Source organism: Monomorium pharaonis, chromosome 9 (assembly GCF_013373865.1).
Source record: "Monomorium pharaonis isolate MP-MQ-018 chromosome 9, ASM1337386v2, whole genome shotgun sequence".
Classification (NCBI taxonomy): domain Eukaryota; kingdom Metazoa; phylum Arthropoda; class Insecta; order Hymenoptera; family Formicidae; genus Monomorium; species Monomorium pharaonis.
The window spans coordinates 15954394-15970406 of NC_050475.1; the positions used below are offsets into that span (position 1 = coordinate 15954394).

General features: G+C 36.9%; 1 protein-coding gene across 3 annotated transcripts; it reads right to left on the reverse strand.

The window, feature by feature from the left end:
- Window positions 1–2350: 2350 nt before the first annotated feature.
- Window positions 2351–15018, reverse strand: LOC105838605. Of its 3 annotated transcripts, none has more exons than XM_012684292.3 (4): window positions 14860–15018; window positions 9213–9431; window positions 6207–6505; window positions 2351–3031 (listed from the first exon to the last, which is right to left on the reverse strand). In XM_012684292.3, exons 1-4 carry the CDS (start codon window positions 14863–14865, stop codon window positions 2737–2739), a joined length of 819 nt encoding a protein of 272 aa, XP_012539746.1. In that variant the 5' UTR covers window positions 14866–15018; the 3' UTR covers window positions 2351–2736. The 3 variants fall into 3 exon arrangements, with proteins under 3 accessions (XP_012539746.1, XP_012539744.1, XP_012539745.1); XM_012684290.3 differs by having other exon boundaries at window positions 2351–3034; XM_012684291.3 differs by having other exon boundaries at window positions 2351–3034; window positions 9213–9428; window positions 14860–15017.
- Window positions 15019–16013: the final 995 nt, after the last annotated feature.

A 16013-nucleotide genomic window follows, 5' to 3' on the forward strand; every position in this document is an offset into this window, starting at 1 on the left:
GCGGACAAGGCACTGCAAAGCAATGTAGATTGGCCAGAGGATTTCAGTATTTACGTTAAACGATTTAATTAAACGACTAAATGAATTCTAGTACGGTCTTTTCGTGATGTCTTGAACAGATTGCATTCGCGCATCTCAATCGAGGCTCTGATTACATATTTCAGATTACATACGGCATCTGTCCAGAGGGAACGTTTAACGTTCGAAAGAAAAGAAAAGAAAAAACGCTGAGAATATTTACCTAGGGAAGATTTTTGTCGTCTTAGTAAAAACTTGGAGATCGGTAATCCCAAAAATGTGACGATTGTTTAACTCGCGGTCGTTTGATCCCGATCTCCATCTCGGCGGGAGTCTGCGTTTGAATTGCGATTAAAACGACAATTGAAGTTTCGAGCGAGCGCTCAATTGCACAAAGCGCGTCCCACTCGATCGTTTCAGCGCAGAATAGACAATTCGCATAGACAATTCAACGGATGGCTCGAACGACAATAGTCCTGTCCTCGTCGTACATACAGCTGCAATCCGGTTTATATTGACCCAAGCCCGTCCCAGTTACCGCCTGTCTGCGGTGCCGTAAAAACTCGCTGAAGAATATTTTAATGGGTTTCTTCCGTAGCTTTTAAAGTACCGTGAAAAACGACGCGGAAACGTTTTCTTCGGCGATACCCCCAGTTTAAACATAACATAAAAGACGATAAGTAAAACGATCCGATTTGACTTAAGGATGTATCGGACATACAATCTTAGACAAAAGTGCACGAAACTGTCTAACGCATAGTAAATCTAGATGTAAGAAACTTGAACGATAGTTGGAGTCTTATTTTTACTCTTACAAAGGTATTTTTCACGTATTTGGGATTTTTTTCACTTATGAGTTTAAACTTTTGACAGTGAAAATGCACAATTATCTCAAGTTATATTTTATTTCTTTAAAACGGTGTAGTGAAAACAATTGAAACTTAGCAGATATTTTCATCTATTCATGTACTAAATGTACAAAAAAGTTCAAAACATTATGTAGTACTATTTCTTCTATATTTTTTTAGCTGTTTCATCCATCAAGATTGTCTTTTTCCATAAGATAGAAAAGGATGTAAAATCATGATAAAACAGCTAAAAAAATATAGAAGAAATAGTACCAGTGTTTTGAACTTTTTTATACATGTAGTATATAAATAGATGAAAATATCTGCTAAGTTTCAATTGTTTTCACTACACCGTTTTAAAGAAATAAAATATAACTTGAGATAATTGTGCATTTTCACTGTCAAAAGTTTAAACTCATAAGTGAAAAAAATCTCAAATACGTGAAAAATACCTTTGTAAGAGTAAAAATAAGACTCCAACTATCGTTCAAGTTTCTTACATCTAGATTTACTATGCGTTAGACAGTTTCGTGCACTTTTGTCTAAGATTGTATGTCCGATACATCCTTAAAAAGTGTATACATAAGTTATGAAATTTTTATACGTCTATCTCGGATCACTGGATACGGTGCTATTCACTTGGTGATTAGAATTTGCGTTAAAGGAATCATTTTCAATAGCAATTCGATTAGTGAGGATTTTTGTCAATTTTTCAATTTGTAATTATAGTAATTTATAACTTTTTCACTAAAAACCAAAGAAACTTGAAAACAAAATACTTCAAAAATGTTAAATCTATATAATATGATTAAAAAAATGTTCTTATTTAATAAATCTCATGTCTCACCTGAGATGTGGATATAGAACTACATATTATATATTGTAAAGTTTTAAAAATGTCAAAATAATGGACTTTCGCACCGCCATAGAGATATCATTTAGAGGTGCAATTTGATTTCTTTAAGACAGACCTTTGTCTGGAATTCTATTGTGCTACTTTTTGTATTATATTACATTGAACATTAGAGGATCGTTATCAGAATCTGAAGAAGCTTCGACACAAAATATAAGAAACGCATGGTTACACGTATAACTTACGTTACTACTTCTTAAGTCAAAACCCTTTTGTTTTACTTATCGTCCTTTGTATTCGTTATCGAAATATCTCTGATTGTATGCCCTCCAAATGTGGAAATCCCTGTCTTAGTTAATTCCCACGTACAACTATTTTCTTAAGAAAATCAACCGGCTAGACTCGTAGTAAATATGCAATCCTTCTTAGACTACATGACACTTCCATTTTACCGAAACTTTTTGGTACTATTCATGCACATTCGCAATATGTAATTACGCATATACGTCTATATAACTTGATTCGCACATTTCACGTCAATTTTACAGGTCGCCGTACAACTTGTATGACGTTATTATTATGATTCCATTATTATTAATTTCGCGTTGCTTCTTATGGCAGCGTCGTCTTTTTTTCACTAAAACTTTAGATTAAGTACTTAAATACACACATCGTTACGCGACAAAGACAACAGGTATAAAATCTTTTTACAACTCAACTGATTGCGTCTAGAATGAGTCTGTGTTTATCTAGAGTCGTCACCATCTTTTCATTCATCTTCCCATTCACACACCGCCACCGAAGGACCGACGAACGTAGTACACAGTCGAAACGTCATTCCAGATCCTCCGTCACCTTCATTACTTCTCAATTCTTTTTTTTTCGCACGGGAAGCGAGTTGAGACTTAGACCCTTCCTCAGGCCTCATTAGACGTTACCGCTGAAGACACCGCCGACACCCAAACGATTGTTATCCTGTGTCGATCCAGGATACCGGCCGGGTGTCAGCAGCCAACCTCACGTCTTGGCGAACTTGTAGACCACACCAAACACCAGCACGCTCACCAGCATCAGCACCATCGCGGTCACCACTTTGGCGAAGGCGTTCAGCCCGCTCTCCGTGGGCTGCTGGGATCTTCCGCTCGGGACGCTCTGCTTGGCGGCAAGACCGCGCGCCAAGGCGGGAAAGGCCAGGCTCTGGGTGAAGGTCAGCTTGTGGAGGGACTCCGACAGGGAGTACGGGCCCACGGAACCGCGAGCCGCGGCCCTCAGTAGGGCGTATTCCAAATCCAGAGCATCGAACATGCTGTATCTGCTAATAAAGAGAGAATTGTGGAAAGGCATTTGTTTATTACATACGCTACTCGCTGTAATTTACATTTGTTCTACTTAATTAATCGTTTTATTTAATTACTATAGATTATTTAATTATAGAAGCGAAGGTGGTAACATGGCTATCCATTTATATCTTATAAAATTTATTAATAATTATGTTTTTGAAATGAATATTACTTTTTTTCTTTTACTATTGTGTTTAAACTGCATTCATTTTTTACTAAATTCACATTACGAAATAAATTTTTTGAAGAGAATAAAAAAACTGACGATAGATTCTTAAAGTACAACTCTTCCCTTTTCCATTGATCACCATTTTAATTACTTTATCTATTTTTTTTTCTAATAAATACGGGCGTTTGAAAAAAAAGGCAAATTTTTACAAAAATTTTTTGTTCCTTTTTCATTCTTTTCAAAAAATCTCTTTTTCTTTTAATATCTTCGACTTTTCAGCCAAGACCATCATAATTCTGAGATTTTTCCTTTCGATTAAAATACATTTGGAGATATAAGTCAACGAAATTTTGGAATTAGCGTAACCCCTGTGTGTAGAAATCGGGAGAAAATAAGGTGTGTAGGCAGAGAGTTAAAATATATGACCTCGAGGAATTTCACTCTACTGTTTAGTAAAATTTACTAAAAGTATAATAAATTTTATTAAAAGGGGTATAGTAAAATTTCTCGAGGTCACACATTATCCCACAATTATTAGATTTTGAGGGTAAATTTTAAGAGAAAATTCTTTCCGTGGGATTTTTAGGTTCATACGTAATCTCTTCCTTCTGTCACGATAATAATTTAGACATGTCACTAATTATTCGTTAACAGTAGAATGATAATCGATTTATCAAGGAATTTTTTTGATATAAAGACGATCAAAAGTGACCATATTACTAAAACGCTTAGGTGACTGTATTAACGAAATTCTATGTCATTGTTTAACTTTGTATAATTCAAAATGTGTAACCGAATAAAAAGTTAATTAACAAAAAACACATACTCAAGAGTATTTACATTTTGTGTAATAATATGTTTAAGTATAAAAAAATGAGGAAGTATGTGTAATTAAAATGGACTTTAAAAAAGTTTCGAAATGCTCGAAACTAAAAATGTAACAAACGTTGACTATTGCGTATATATTGTCATATTAGCGTTACTTCATAACGGCAGGCTGCTGAACAAATTCCATAAGTAATTACTAGAATCCGTCAGCTAATAACAGAGAGATACGAGGTGGCCATTATACTACCGTTTCCTCTATTATAGTACACGAATCAGGATATTCTTGGTGCAATATCTGTAAAAGTATCTAGTCTTGTTTTAAAAAACCTAAAAAATCAACAAAAAAATTATTTACTCCTAGTTTTAATTACTGGCGACAAGAGGTTAATTTCACTTTTTGGTTAAAAAAAATTTTGTTGGCTATTATGTTTTTATATATTTACTATAATTAGTATTATCTGCTCTAATTATTAATTTTATTTGAAACTAAATTATATCATACAAGTTGCTACTGTTTTCTAACAAACGTTGATGACGAATGGAGCAATTTTTGCGTGAATTCTTGCTTAGAAATAAAGACGCGAGGGTGCGACGATGGAAAAAGCATGAAAGGCTTCTATCGAGACGATCCAATGTCCCGACCTCGCGCGAGATTCTGCGTGTTTGCTCGCGAGATTGAGGGATTGCGACGAGCGAAAAAAAGAATGAAATTGGGGCGCGGTCGAGATCTCAAGATCGAGGAAGAAAAGCGCGATTTTCTCGAGGTCCTCGTCTTACAATTAGGAAGTGCCACTTGGCGTTTGCGGCAAGAACCCGTGCAAGTGTGAACTACGTACGCGAGGCCGCCGCGCGCGTACACACGTATACAATCGTAACGCCGATACGTACGTCGTTGACGTACCTTCCGTATATTTGCATCGTGTCAAGGTCGTTCCTTGACGCGAGTCAAGACCGAATGCGACATCGAACGCGTACCCCGCAATAAATTACTCCCGCCGTAGGGACCTCTGGGACCTTGCTCGTAGCGCGCATACGCGGCCAAGGATAAGGTCGGAAAATGGATACTTCACCGATGCGAAAAGGGGGGATGACGATATTTCTTGTAATAATACTTGTCAAACTTGTCGCAAACTACCTCGAAATTCCATCCACAATGACAGTTCCCTGTTGTTCAGCATTACTAACTTCGCTCATTTATTATGATTACAATGTTGAGCAAAGTTTATCACTTCTACTTTTTAATTTTATTATTTATTCATTAATTTCATTTTGAATTTTCTATTTGCTCTTTTTTCTTAATACTCATTAAGAGAATGCTAAACTGCCCGTCAAATTTGATCGAAGTCGATAATGTAGAGTCATTCGTTTATCCTTGTTTATAAAAATATTTGCTTCAAAATATACAAATTATGTAGCTTATACGTACAAATAAATGGCATCCCTCACTTCAGAATAGATTAAAGAATAAGAATATATTCGTCAAATTACGATTAAAACCCGCAGAAAAAGTTTTTTGTAAGATCAAATTTTCAAAAATCTGTAATGAAAACGTTTAGATAAATACAATTTGATCACACAAATAACTTTTTTTTATGGCTTCTAATCGTAATTTGACGAATATAGTCTTATTCCTCAATCTATTTTGAACTGAGGTACGCTATTCATTTGTACGTAAAGCTACATAATTTGTATTTTAAACCAAAAATTTTTATGAACAAAAATGAACGAACGACTCTACGTTATTGACCTCAATCAAGTTTGACGGGCAGTTTAGCATCCTCTTAATATTCATTTTTAACATTCTACCAATTTCGTTAGCCGATCATAATTCCGTAATTGAAACATTATATTGCTTAATTATTATGTTAAATATTTTTTGTTTTTACCTTAATATCCTTTGTTTTTGTTTATTTTATAGCGTTTTAACATTCCTATGTCTCGCAAACATGAGGTTGATTTATTCATTATTGTCATCCGCTTTGTTTATTTTAATAATGTAGATAAATTTATCAAAAATTTATAAATTTGCTTTCTTTATTTTATGTATCGTCATTAAAAAAATTGAAATAAATCAAAATAAAACAATAGAGAAAGTTAGGGAAACGAGTCATCGGCTGAAGATGTATTGAATCGAGAGTCAAATCAATTACCTGCTGCTGCGTCTTCTGTCCTGCGAGTGCATCGACACGATCGCCGAGCTCGGCATTGATCGCAGGCTGCTGGTAGTCGAACTGGAGGGACTCGGCGGCACGGGCCGGTCCTCGTGGTCCTCGTCTATGGACGTTCTGTCCGGCGACGGCGGACTTTTCGCTCCCGCGTTATGGTGGTTGTGATGAAGGTAATGCAGCTGCAGCCGCGCGTGATCCGGATGCAGCAGGCTGGCGCGGCGCGATTGCTGCGGCGTCATCGCCGGGCTGTTGCAGGTGATACCGCATGGTGACGGCGACGCCTGTAAAACGCATTTCATAAAAGTTACTTTGTTCTCACGATGATAAGGCGCGAATTGATTCGCACGAGAGAAAGTCTTAATAAAAATATTACAAGACAGTTACCAAAACCGACATAAGACCATTTCTACCAACATAGATTAACTTTAATCTCGGATTAACTTACCTTTATCTTTTTCTAATTTTTGGAACTAGAATGAGATAACAAGTAGATTAAACCGAGATTAAAGTTGATCTACGTTGGTAGAATACGGGCCCTAGTATCTTAATCCTTTTATTACTAATTGAAAGTAGGGAAAAGGGGGGGGGGGAGGTAAGATGACGAATGGCTAATTTTTCTAAACGAATAACAGATATCGACCGGATGTTGAAGTTATTAAAGGCTTTAGATAATAGTAGATTATCTGTTGTTGTTTGGTTTCAATCGGCCTACAAAGTGGATAATATAATAAGAAATGTGTTTTAGGTTACCCATGCGTAACCCAAGCATAACTTTTTGGCACTTGTTTATAGGGAATGATGTAATTATAGTAAATTTCGGTTTTTAAATTAAATCATAATATAGTATAGTTAAAAACGCACATACTAATGCATTTATATTTTTTATTTCTCGCAGTGTAACATTTTTATTAAATAAGTGAAAAATAACTATGATAGCAGGTAAGATGATGGATGACGCTAGATGACGCATTTTTACTTGCAAATTATGTTCTGCAATGAAGGTAATTGCGTTAATGTTACGCAAATTTGGTTATAATTTGTGATACTGGTTATACTGATAATCTGTAAGTAAGTTTTATCATATGTAATTTATTAATTTCGTTATTTTTAAAATATAAAGTTAAGAAATTTTGATTTTCTAAGAACATGTCAGTTTCATTATTTTACCCCCCCCCCCCTATGTAAGCCCAGGTAAGATGACTTTCAGTAGCGATAAGAGTCAAATTAACTATTGTTTATCTATATAAACACCAATTTTTTTATTTATTAACAATATGTTATATTAATAATGCTACTATTATTTATTTAACAGGTTTTAATGTTTATAGTACAAAAGGCTTTAGTGAAAAGCTAAAAAAAAAAAATAGATTGTTATTTTTACATCATTACAGAAAGATGGAAAAATCGACAAGCCTTAAGATCGTCATCTTATCTTTCTTTCCCCTATATTTTCTATTTACTTTTATTTCCTTTTTGTATCATAAAAACTATTGTTTTGAGATACTAATGATAATGTTTGACTTTTCCGGTACAGAAATACTTAGTTTACATGTTTTTAAAGTTTATTGCATCCAATTGTCCATTAATAATTGTTTATAACAATTTAAACGTTAAAAAATTGCTTTAAAAAAATTGATTTCTCATAATTTTACATAGACTTTGACTATTTTCGGGGATAAAGAGTTTTTGGAGTCGCTGATTACTCTGAGATCAAAACAGAAAAATGGCGGATCCAACATAGTCGATGGAAATATTAAAAACTGACAAATTTAAGTTTAGAAAAATATAATCGTATTTTACATAAAATTTACCATATCAATAATTTTTTGTGATATTTCGCTTAAATGTATCGGTTCTGAAACAAAAATTCATGAATATTGATTGTTGCTGAAAATATACCACATGTATACAGCTATATTGTATTTGCCATTTTAAATTTTGATATTATTCATATTTATTCAATTTTAGATCTGTAACAGAACCTTAAAAATGGATTTATTACAAAAATATCCAGATTTTCACTAATTTACTAGTTGATGGTGACAATATTAGATCCGCCCCATTAAATTGGCAAAATCTGAATTTAGATTTGGAATTAGTGACTCAAAAAGAAAACGTGAGTATACAGTTTTCAAGACAATCTGCTGAAAAACTAATTCGGCAATAAAAGGATTAAAACGGCACTCTTTTATTTTTTGAAAATATCATCTATATCAGTTCTATCAATATTATCAATTCTATCATTTCTATCTATATGATAGAAAACACTTTCTAGTTTATGTTTTTTACTTTTAGTTCTTGTTTAAGTTTATTCTAACTACTTTATAATATTTATCATTCTAATATTAAGATCTTTACTCATACTATTCATTTATACAAATATATTAATTTATTCAATATTTATATTTAAATTCAAATCAAAAATACTCCATTACAATAATCCACTATTATATTACCAAATTTATCTATTCTTATATTTAAGCCTATTTCTCTCTTTTACCTTATTTATAATTTAAGATTGAGTTATATATAAAAAGCCTTCAAAGCTTAATAAATAATTATCTTTATAAATCTTAATTAAACTTTAATAATTTAATTAATTATAATACCTAATACAATATTTCATACTTGCTCTATATGCTAAAAATAATTATCTTATCATTAAATTTGCAATTTAATATTTTCATTAAACTATAACATATTACCAATATTACTCTCTATCTCTTAATCATACTTTCCATAAATATAACTCAAAGTGAGGTATTGGCGATCTTTTTCTATGTCTACTCTTTTCCTACATGGAAAGGATTTTGAATATTTTCGCGTTAGAACGTTCGAGGTCCATCTTCGACGGAATTTATGGCGGTGCAATGACAAGTGAACGCTTATGTTTGTTCGATTCACACAAATACAGTTGAAGAGTATTGATTTTATTGACGCGTGTTTGGAGATTTGATAAAAGAAAATGATATCGTATAAAAGTCGTACCTGGATGGACTCGATGCCGCTGTCGTTGACACTTTCCTGCACGTCCGGGAACACAAAAGCCTGGGCCTGTCCGTCGGCATCGGCTCTGGGCGAATCGCTGGGCCATACTTGAAGAAGGGGAAGTCCCCCGCGAGTCTCGTTGCAAACTTCGGCGACGACAACGTTGTTCGTTGATACCCCGGTATTGAGGCACAAACCCAGCTCTCTCAGTGGCTTCTGCTTTGATCGTTTTATGATTTCATCATAAATTCTCAATTTTCTTTTCATTTAAGAAATTTTATCTCTTTCTTTTCTATCAAATTTGCCTGAAGATACGTCAAATTAAAATGCACTTTGGAATTAGTTATTAGAGTAGAACATTGCTTTCTATAAATTGGAACCAATAAAATCTTGCCGGTGCATTTCTAAATGCATATATATTTATGATTGTGATTATTCACTGTTTCTTAATAATAATACACTGATTTTGATTTAGAAAGTAAAAAATCTTAAATGTAAGACAAATACAATTGCACTTCGTATAAATCAGATTTTGTAAAGATTTAGTTTTGCATAGAATAAATAGAAATTGTACATAAAATCGCATAAGAAAGATTATTAAGATCCTGGTACGACCGTTCGTTGGCCTTCTCTCGATTTCAATTGTGCTTTAGTTTGTTGTGGTGCGGCATGCACTTGGAATTGTATCGACTTGAAAATATCACGCGGCACGTGCGAGAACACCTTGCGACTTTTAGTCACTCGATGGATCTCGATAATAAATATCGCCGCTAAGAAACTTCGTAATGCCGTCGTGGCACGAGACAAACATTTTCTGCGTTCGCGCCACATTAAAGGCCGGTCCTTTACGGCTGGATATTAGCATGTGAAATATTGAAAAGAAATATTTTTAGCCACGGTCGCGTTTCAAGAGCAGATTAATCGATGCGATACTCGGCTGTTTCATTGCCGCGAGCTTTACTTCCATCCTAATGACGTTTAAAAAGCGTAATAAAAGTAACGCAAGAGATAATTTCTCGCGCGTACTTGTTTATTGAGGTAGACGAGCACCGCGGAGCACCTGACGCGATTGAAACGTCAATCTCTCATGTTATCGTATATATAGAGCACAGATTGTTATTGCAAAATAGTGATAAATTGAAACTTCCGCGCGATACGCTATTTTCAGCACGATATTTGTCACGAAATATCATGCACGTGCTCGCTTATATTGTTCATTCGTTTATAATCGCACAGAATATCTTTGACGTCATATCGGTGATATTAATTTTCGTAGAATATGACTTATTATAGCTAAAAGTTCAAAAAGTACCATCATTTTTAAATCAAATCAATAGATTTTCTACTAATATCGTAATTAACTTGTCATGTTAGAAATTGTCAAAAGTAACTTTTTTTTTTAAGTAAATCTATTCATGAGCAAGACGCTACAGCATTCTTTACTTACAGGAAGGGAGAGAGCGCTCTCTTATAAATAAACTATTATTCTTTTTAAATAAGTCCATGTTATTGAAAAATTTAGATATTAAAGGAGAATATAAATTTTTCCCGATAATATTGTCCCCGACCATTAAAAGTATCCAAGAATAACAGGCTTTCTATTCTTTCGAAATCTACCGCTTCAATCTGCGAATATATTTTGCTAATGTAATCTTTTTATAGATACAACCTGGTTGAAGCTCTATTTTTTTTAATGACATTGTGCGCGCGTAGAAAAAAAGAAAATGTTGGAATTACGAAATGTGGTCCATCTATTTTTCACCCGATGGATCGGTCATCATATTCCACCGTCCCGTTCAATTTTACGTGTACGCTCTGTGCTATTTTGATTACGAATCAGGATTGAAGAACCGGCGCTATCGCTTTTGCTCACCAAAATAAAAGGTAAAGCGCAATCTGAACTGTCATCTTTTCATAACTTCAATGAATTATTATTCCTACCCTTTTGCTCGTGTCTCACCTTCGGCCTTTTCGCGCTGGAGCCTATTCGCAAGTGCTCTCTCTCTCTCTCTCTCTCTCTCTCTCTCTCCTCTCTCTCTCTCTCTCTCTCTCTTTCTACTCGTCGATCGAGCGATCTTGATTTTTATTAAACCTGCGCGACGACGTGTTGTCCGGACGACGGATGGTTAATAATAATACACGGTCTAAAGTTCAAAATGTCTCGCACGTCTCGCCGCGCGAGAATCGCACTCACGCCGGTGGTGGACGGTGCGCGTCCACGCCGGCAGGCCACAGTCGGGGGATAAACGACAGCTCGCTGGTTTCCGGTGCGGCGAGCTTGCAAAGGTCGTGCCGCTGTACAAAAAAGCGTCGAGAAAAAGGCGACAGGCGGTGCGAGGCAATGCGAAATGGGATCGATAAAGCGCGAGCGAGAGGAAGTGTGGTCACTGAAAAAACGCGCAGAACATGTCCCGAAATTCGAAACCCTGTGCCTACCCACCCCTCTCCTTTCCATCCCTTTTCAATTCCTAATCGGTTTCCGCGAAATACTTCCGCGAATATAAGAGACAATTTTATTTTGGGTGTTTTTTTTTCTTTACCAAATAAGAAAAATGGCTTTGAGCTTTTCGGGCAGTAGAGCCAAGACTTGGGTCAAATAGGAGTGCGAAACAGATCGATAGTGCGTGAGCGCGGAAGTGTAGAGGGTCGACGTAGAGGGTCGTACCCGAAATATATCGTATATCGTCGAGAAATAGAAACGAAACGCGAGGCTTGTAATTACCGCTTCGTCGGTGAGCAACAAGAAAAAAAAAACAAACGGTCGTAAACGGAACGAAAATATGAAAAATGTGTCGCATGCTCGTCCGGTGTCGTCCGCATTTTTCCTCCCCTTGATTAATTCCTTTACTCACGCAATTCCTTAATGTTTGCAAGTAAGCAAAACCCCATCAGACATATTTTTTTTTACCGCCTCGCGGAATGATTTCGTGTCACGCAAAAACGTAGAGAGGGGAATGCACGGTGTGTGTTGCTCGAATCGATAATGCAAAGTCTTTTCTTGAAGTGCGAACTCGTTTCCGCCGTAGTAGAAAAAAAAAGTTAATTCCTCACTCGCGGCTTCTTTCTCGCCGATTCTCGTCGATAGCAGAGATCAGCGTTGCCAGGCGGTAAAAACGGTTAACTGATCCGGAAAAGAAAAGATCGCGTCCGTTTCGTTCTTTCTCCATTTTTCTTCTCGAAGGATGGAAAAACGGCTTTCAGCCTTCGCATCGCTCGTGACAATCGCGATCTCTCGCTCGATTCGAGCCACGAGAAACAAGCGGCGGCGCAAAATATCGAGCGACGTTATTTTGCATTCCGACATGCTCGAACGCAATTTGCGTGCCAGATGTGTAAACGCTTCTCGCCCCTTTCCCCCCCCCCCCGCCAAAGACACTTCCGCCAAATGGATGCTGCGAGATGCGAACTTGGCGGCGCTCCAAATTGACCAGTGGAAAACCACGCGGGCGAGGAATCGCTCTACGAGAGTGTGTCTCGGGGAAACACTTCCTTTCATCTCCGACTTCAATTAATTCGGAATCGACGAGGAGTAGTCAGAAGAGAGGTTGGCAGAAGGAGATCTTACGTCGCTCGATCCCGTCTGAATAACCGCAACGCGCCTGAGGGAGCTCGTGAATTTTAACGTTTAAACAATTCTTGCAAACAGAGGCGAGTTACGGAGCCTCTCGAATCGCCCTCGGGCCAAAGCGGCTGCACCTCGCAGGGAAGTTTAAGCAAATTGTGTCGTGACTTTGTAACCCCGGGGAACTACGCGGCGCAAATCTCGTAATGCACATATTTTCCCCGAATATATTTAATCGCGGAATCTATTTAGCGGGGCCGCGCGAGCCGCGGGCGATGAAAGGTATGCCGTGCGCCACGAGCCGAAACTCTCGTTCCCCAATAATTTATGGCATAGTCCTTGCAAAATTGATGTAACGTTTGCGGTCTGTGTTTTATCTCGTCGGGAAACATCGCGCGCTTTCGTGTACGTGCGTTAGTTTCCCTGGACGAGTTTATTAATTAGGGATCACGTACTTTGCATTGTTTGTTCGATCGAACGTTTCTACGTGGAGGGAGCTTAATAAAATTTTAACGTAACTCCTTTGTGATTCCTCTTAAGGCCCGAAAGGTCATTATGTGAATTACGAGGATGGCTAATCGATTGGAAATGCGATCGGGAGGGCCGTTAATAATATCAGGATCGCCATATATACCGATTCGCATAACTGCATAACGAGAGATACGACTTGTTCGTGACCATGACTGTAAGATCTCTTCCTGTTTGGCCTTGGCACGCAGTGGCGGTCGATGGAGGCAAGAAAAAAGGCGCGGAGATCGTTTTCCTGGCACGCTGCCTGTCTCGACTAAATGAAAAGACTCTTGTCCGGAGCCATTATACTTTCCGACACTTTTCGCGCACGTTTATTGCATACGAAAAAGTTTCCGAACAGTAAACTTATGATCTCGCAATCTCGCGAGTTTCCGACAGACTGATCTTACCTAGTGATTTATTTATCACAACAGGGTTAAATCTTCTTCACTTAGATATTTTATAAAATATTATATACGCGGAAGGAATAAGTACTTCGCTTTGTAATAAATTATTGAATAATTTTGCGATGTATTTTACAATTTCTTTTTATTCAGTGTATATAAAATATTATATACGCGGAAGGAATGAGTATTTCGCTTTGTAATAAATTATTAAATAATTTTGCGATGTATTTTATAATTTCTTTTTATTCGGCCTGTTGGCTGACAGTTTTAAAAGAGGAAGAATAAAAAACTCGACAAGAAAGCTATTAAAAAAGTAAAATATAGTAAAAAGGTACGACAAAAAAGATTTCTCATATAAAGTCATTCGGTAAGTGTGTGTGTGTGTGTGTTACATCAACGAATTTCGAATTTCTTTGGTTGTTTAGTGCGGCAAGCCGCTCGTAAACTGAATTCAACAAGTTTTCATAACAGCCATCCCGTTGTAATCTAATTTGTAAAATATATTCCAGGAACATACAGAAACGATAGAAAGTACAGGGAAACGAAATAGTGAAGTAAATTTCATTTCGCGAAACACACATTTCCTATATTGTGAAAAAAATTAACGATACAAATATGTGAAATATACAGTTAGATTAGTTTGTTGGGAAATATATAAAAGTGTTCAGTTTATTTTAACAATAGATAACTGTCATTGTTCCGTCTTCCCGTGATCCCAAATGTTTGCGTTGCAATAGCAACGGTTTACCGATCGCTCTTAGGACATTCTCCCCGACCCACCTGTATGCTTCTTGCCGAGTTGCCTAAGAGACGCGACGGATTGTCAAATAATTAACGCTTTTACTTGATTGACACTGAAATCAATTAATGCACCGACCAATCCAGTGGAATATTACTGTGACAACTTCACGAAATAATTTATCGATCACACAGAAAGCAGATCACTCCCATCAGTCGCGCTTAATTATAGACTGGATCGAAAGAAACTCATATCTGCCTCATTCATATATACATACCATCTTCAAAAATCATCTTTTGTAAATCATGATCATTTTGAAATGAATAAAAAAAAAAAAATTGGAAAAGGGCTCAACGGACGCGCGCGCGTGAGTTTACGTGTCCACTCGGGGGTACGGAGCTTTCGGCGCGCCGACGGCGGGATGCCTACCTGCATGCTCCTGATCGCATGCCAGAAGATCCCGGCACGATCCTCCGAGGCGTCCGTTTACGTGGTCCAGGATTACGGGACGGGTGCTCACGCACGCTCGGATCTCCTCGAGGTTCGAACTGCGACTGGATCCGGCCGCGCGCGCGGCAGAACCGTGTGCTTCACCCCGCGGGGATTGCCAGTGGTCCGACGGCCACGGTACGGGAAGGAAGGGGTAGAAAGCCAGGCGGCGGCGGCGGACGGATCGGAGGGGGTTGTTTTCGCTGTGTGTACCGGTCGGGGATGAGAGTGGTGGTGGGCCGACGTTTATCGGGGGCCGATGAGCCGCATCGGCAGGTGGACGCATGAAAGATCGGATGTGGCTTGACGCCGGGTATACATTTGCATTTCTCAAGGCGGAAAATTGGCCCCCTCTCTCTCTCTCTCTCTCCGGGGAGAAAAAGAAGAAAAAGATGAAAGCCCATCCATTCCGCTTGTTTATTATTAAATTTTACTGCGTAACTCGTACTTTTATGTTATAAATCTTTTAATGTGTTTAGAATGGGCTCTTTCTCTTGCAAACCTGCGTGATGCAAATTGGCTTCCTGCTTTACACTTCACTTAATTCTCTTTCTTATTATTCATTTATACGCTTAGATTTTTAATTAAAAATTGCTCAGATTCAGCTAATTTTTAATTAAATTGCTCAGATTCAACTAATTTTCTCGAAGCTAAGGTTTTTTTAAGCTGTTAAAATTAACTTTTCTATTAGCTTAATAATTACATTAAAGCATGAAGAAAAAATGTAATTAAATTTAATTAAATAAAAAATAATTGTGCCAAGATAATGATCTTGATGTGTGTCTATTATCGCAAGTCTAAATTAATTGAAGTTTAAATTCAATAAAAATTTAATAAATTTGGTGTTGTTTTCCATTGACTAATTGAACCCGTTATCTCTCCCGCAACAGCCAATTCAATTGAGTGTTAATTTATTGTATCTATGCGTTTTAATTACATATTACTAATTAAACTAATTATACCTCTCATAACAGATGGCAATATAAATGATTTAGTGCTCGCAGTAGTTTAGTACATTCATCAAGCAGGAAACAAACATTCATCAAAATTCTAATATAAATATGTTTTGCATACACATAAATAATAATGCAACA

What these genes read in the sequence shown, in the direction of transcription:
- LOC105838605 (XM_012684290.3), bottom strand. An exon ending in GCGGCATCGAGTCCATCCAG is followed by an intron (nt 6,506 to 9,212) that starts GTACGACTTTTA and finishes TGCGTTTTACAG; the next exon opens with GCGTCGCCGTCACCATGCGG. An exon ending in GACAGAAGACGCAGCAGCAG is followed by an intron (nt 3,035 to 6,206) that starts GTAATTGATTTG and finishes TCTCTTTATTAG; the next exon opens with CAGATACAGCATGTTCGATG.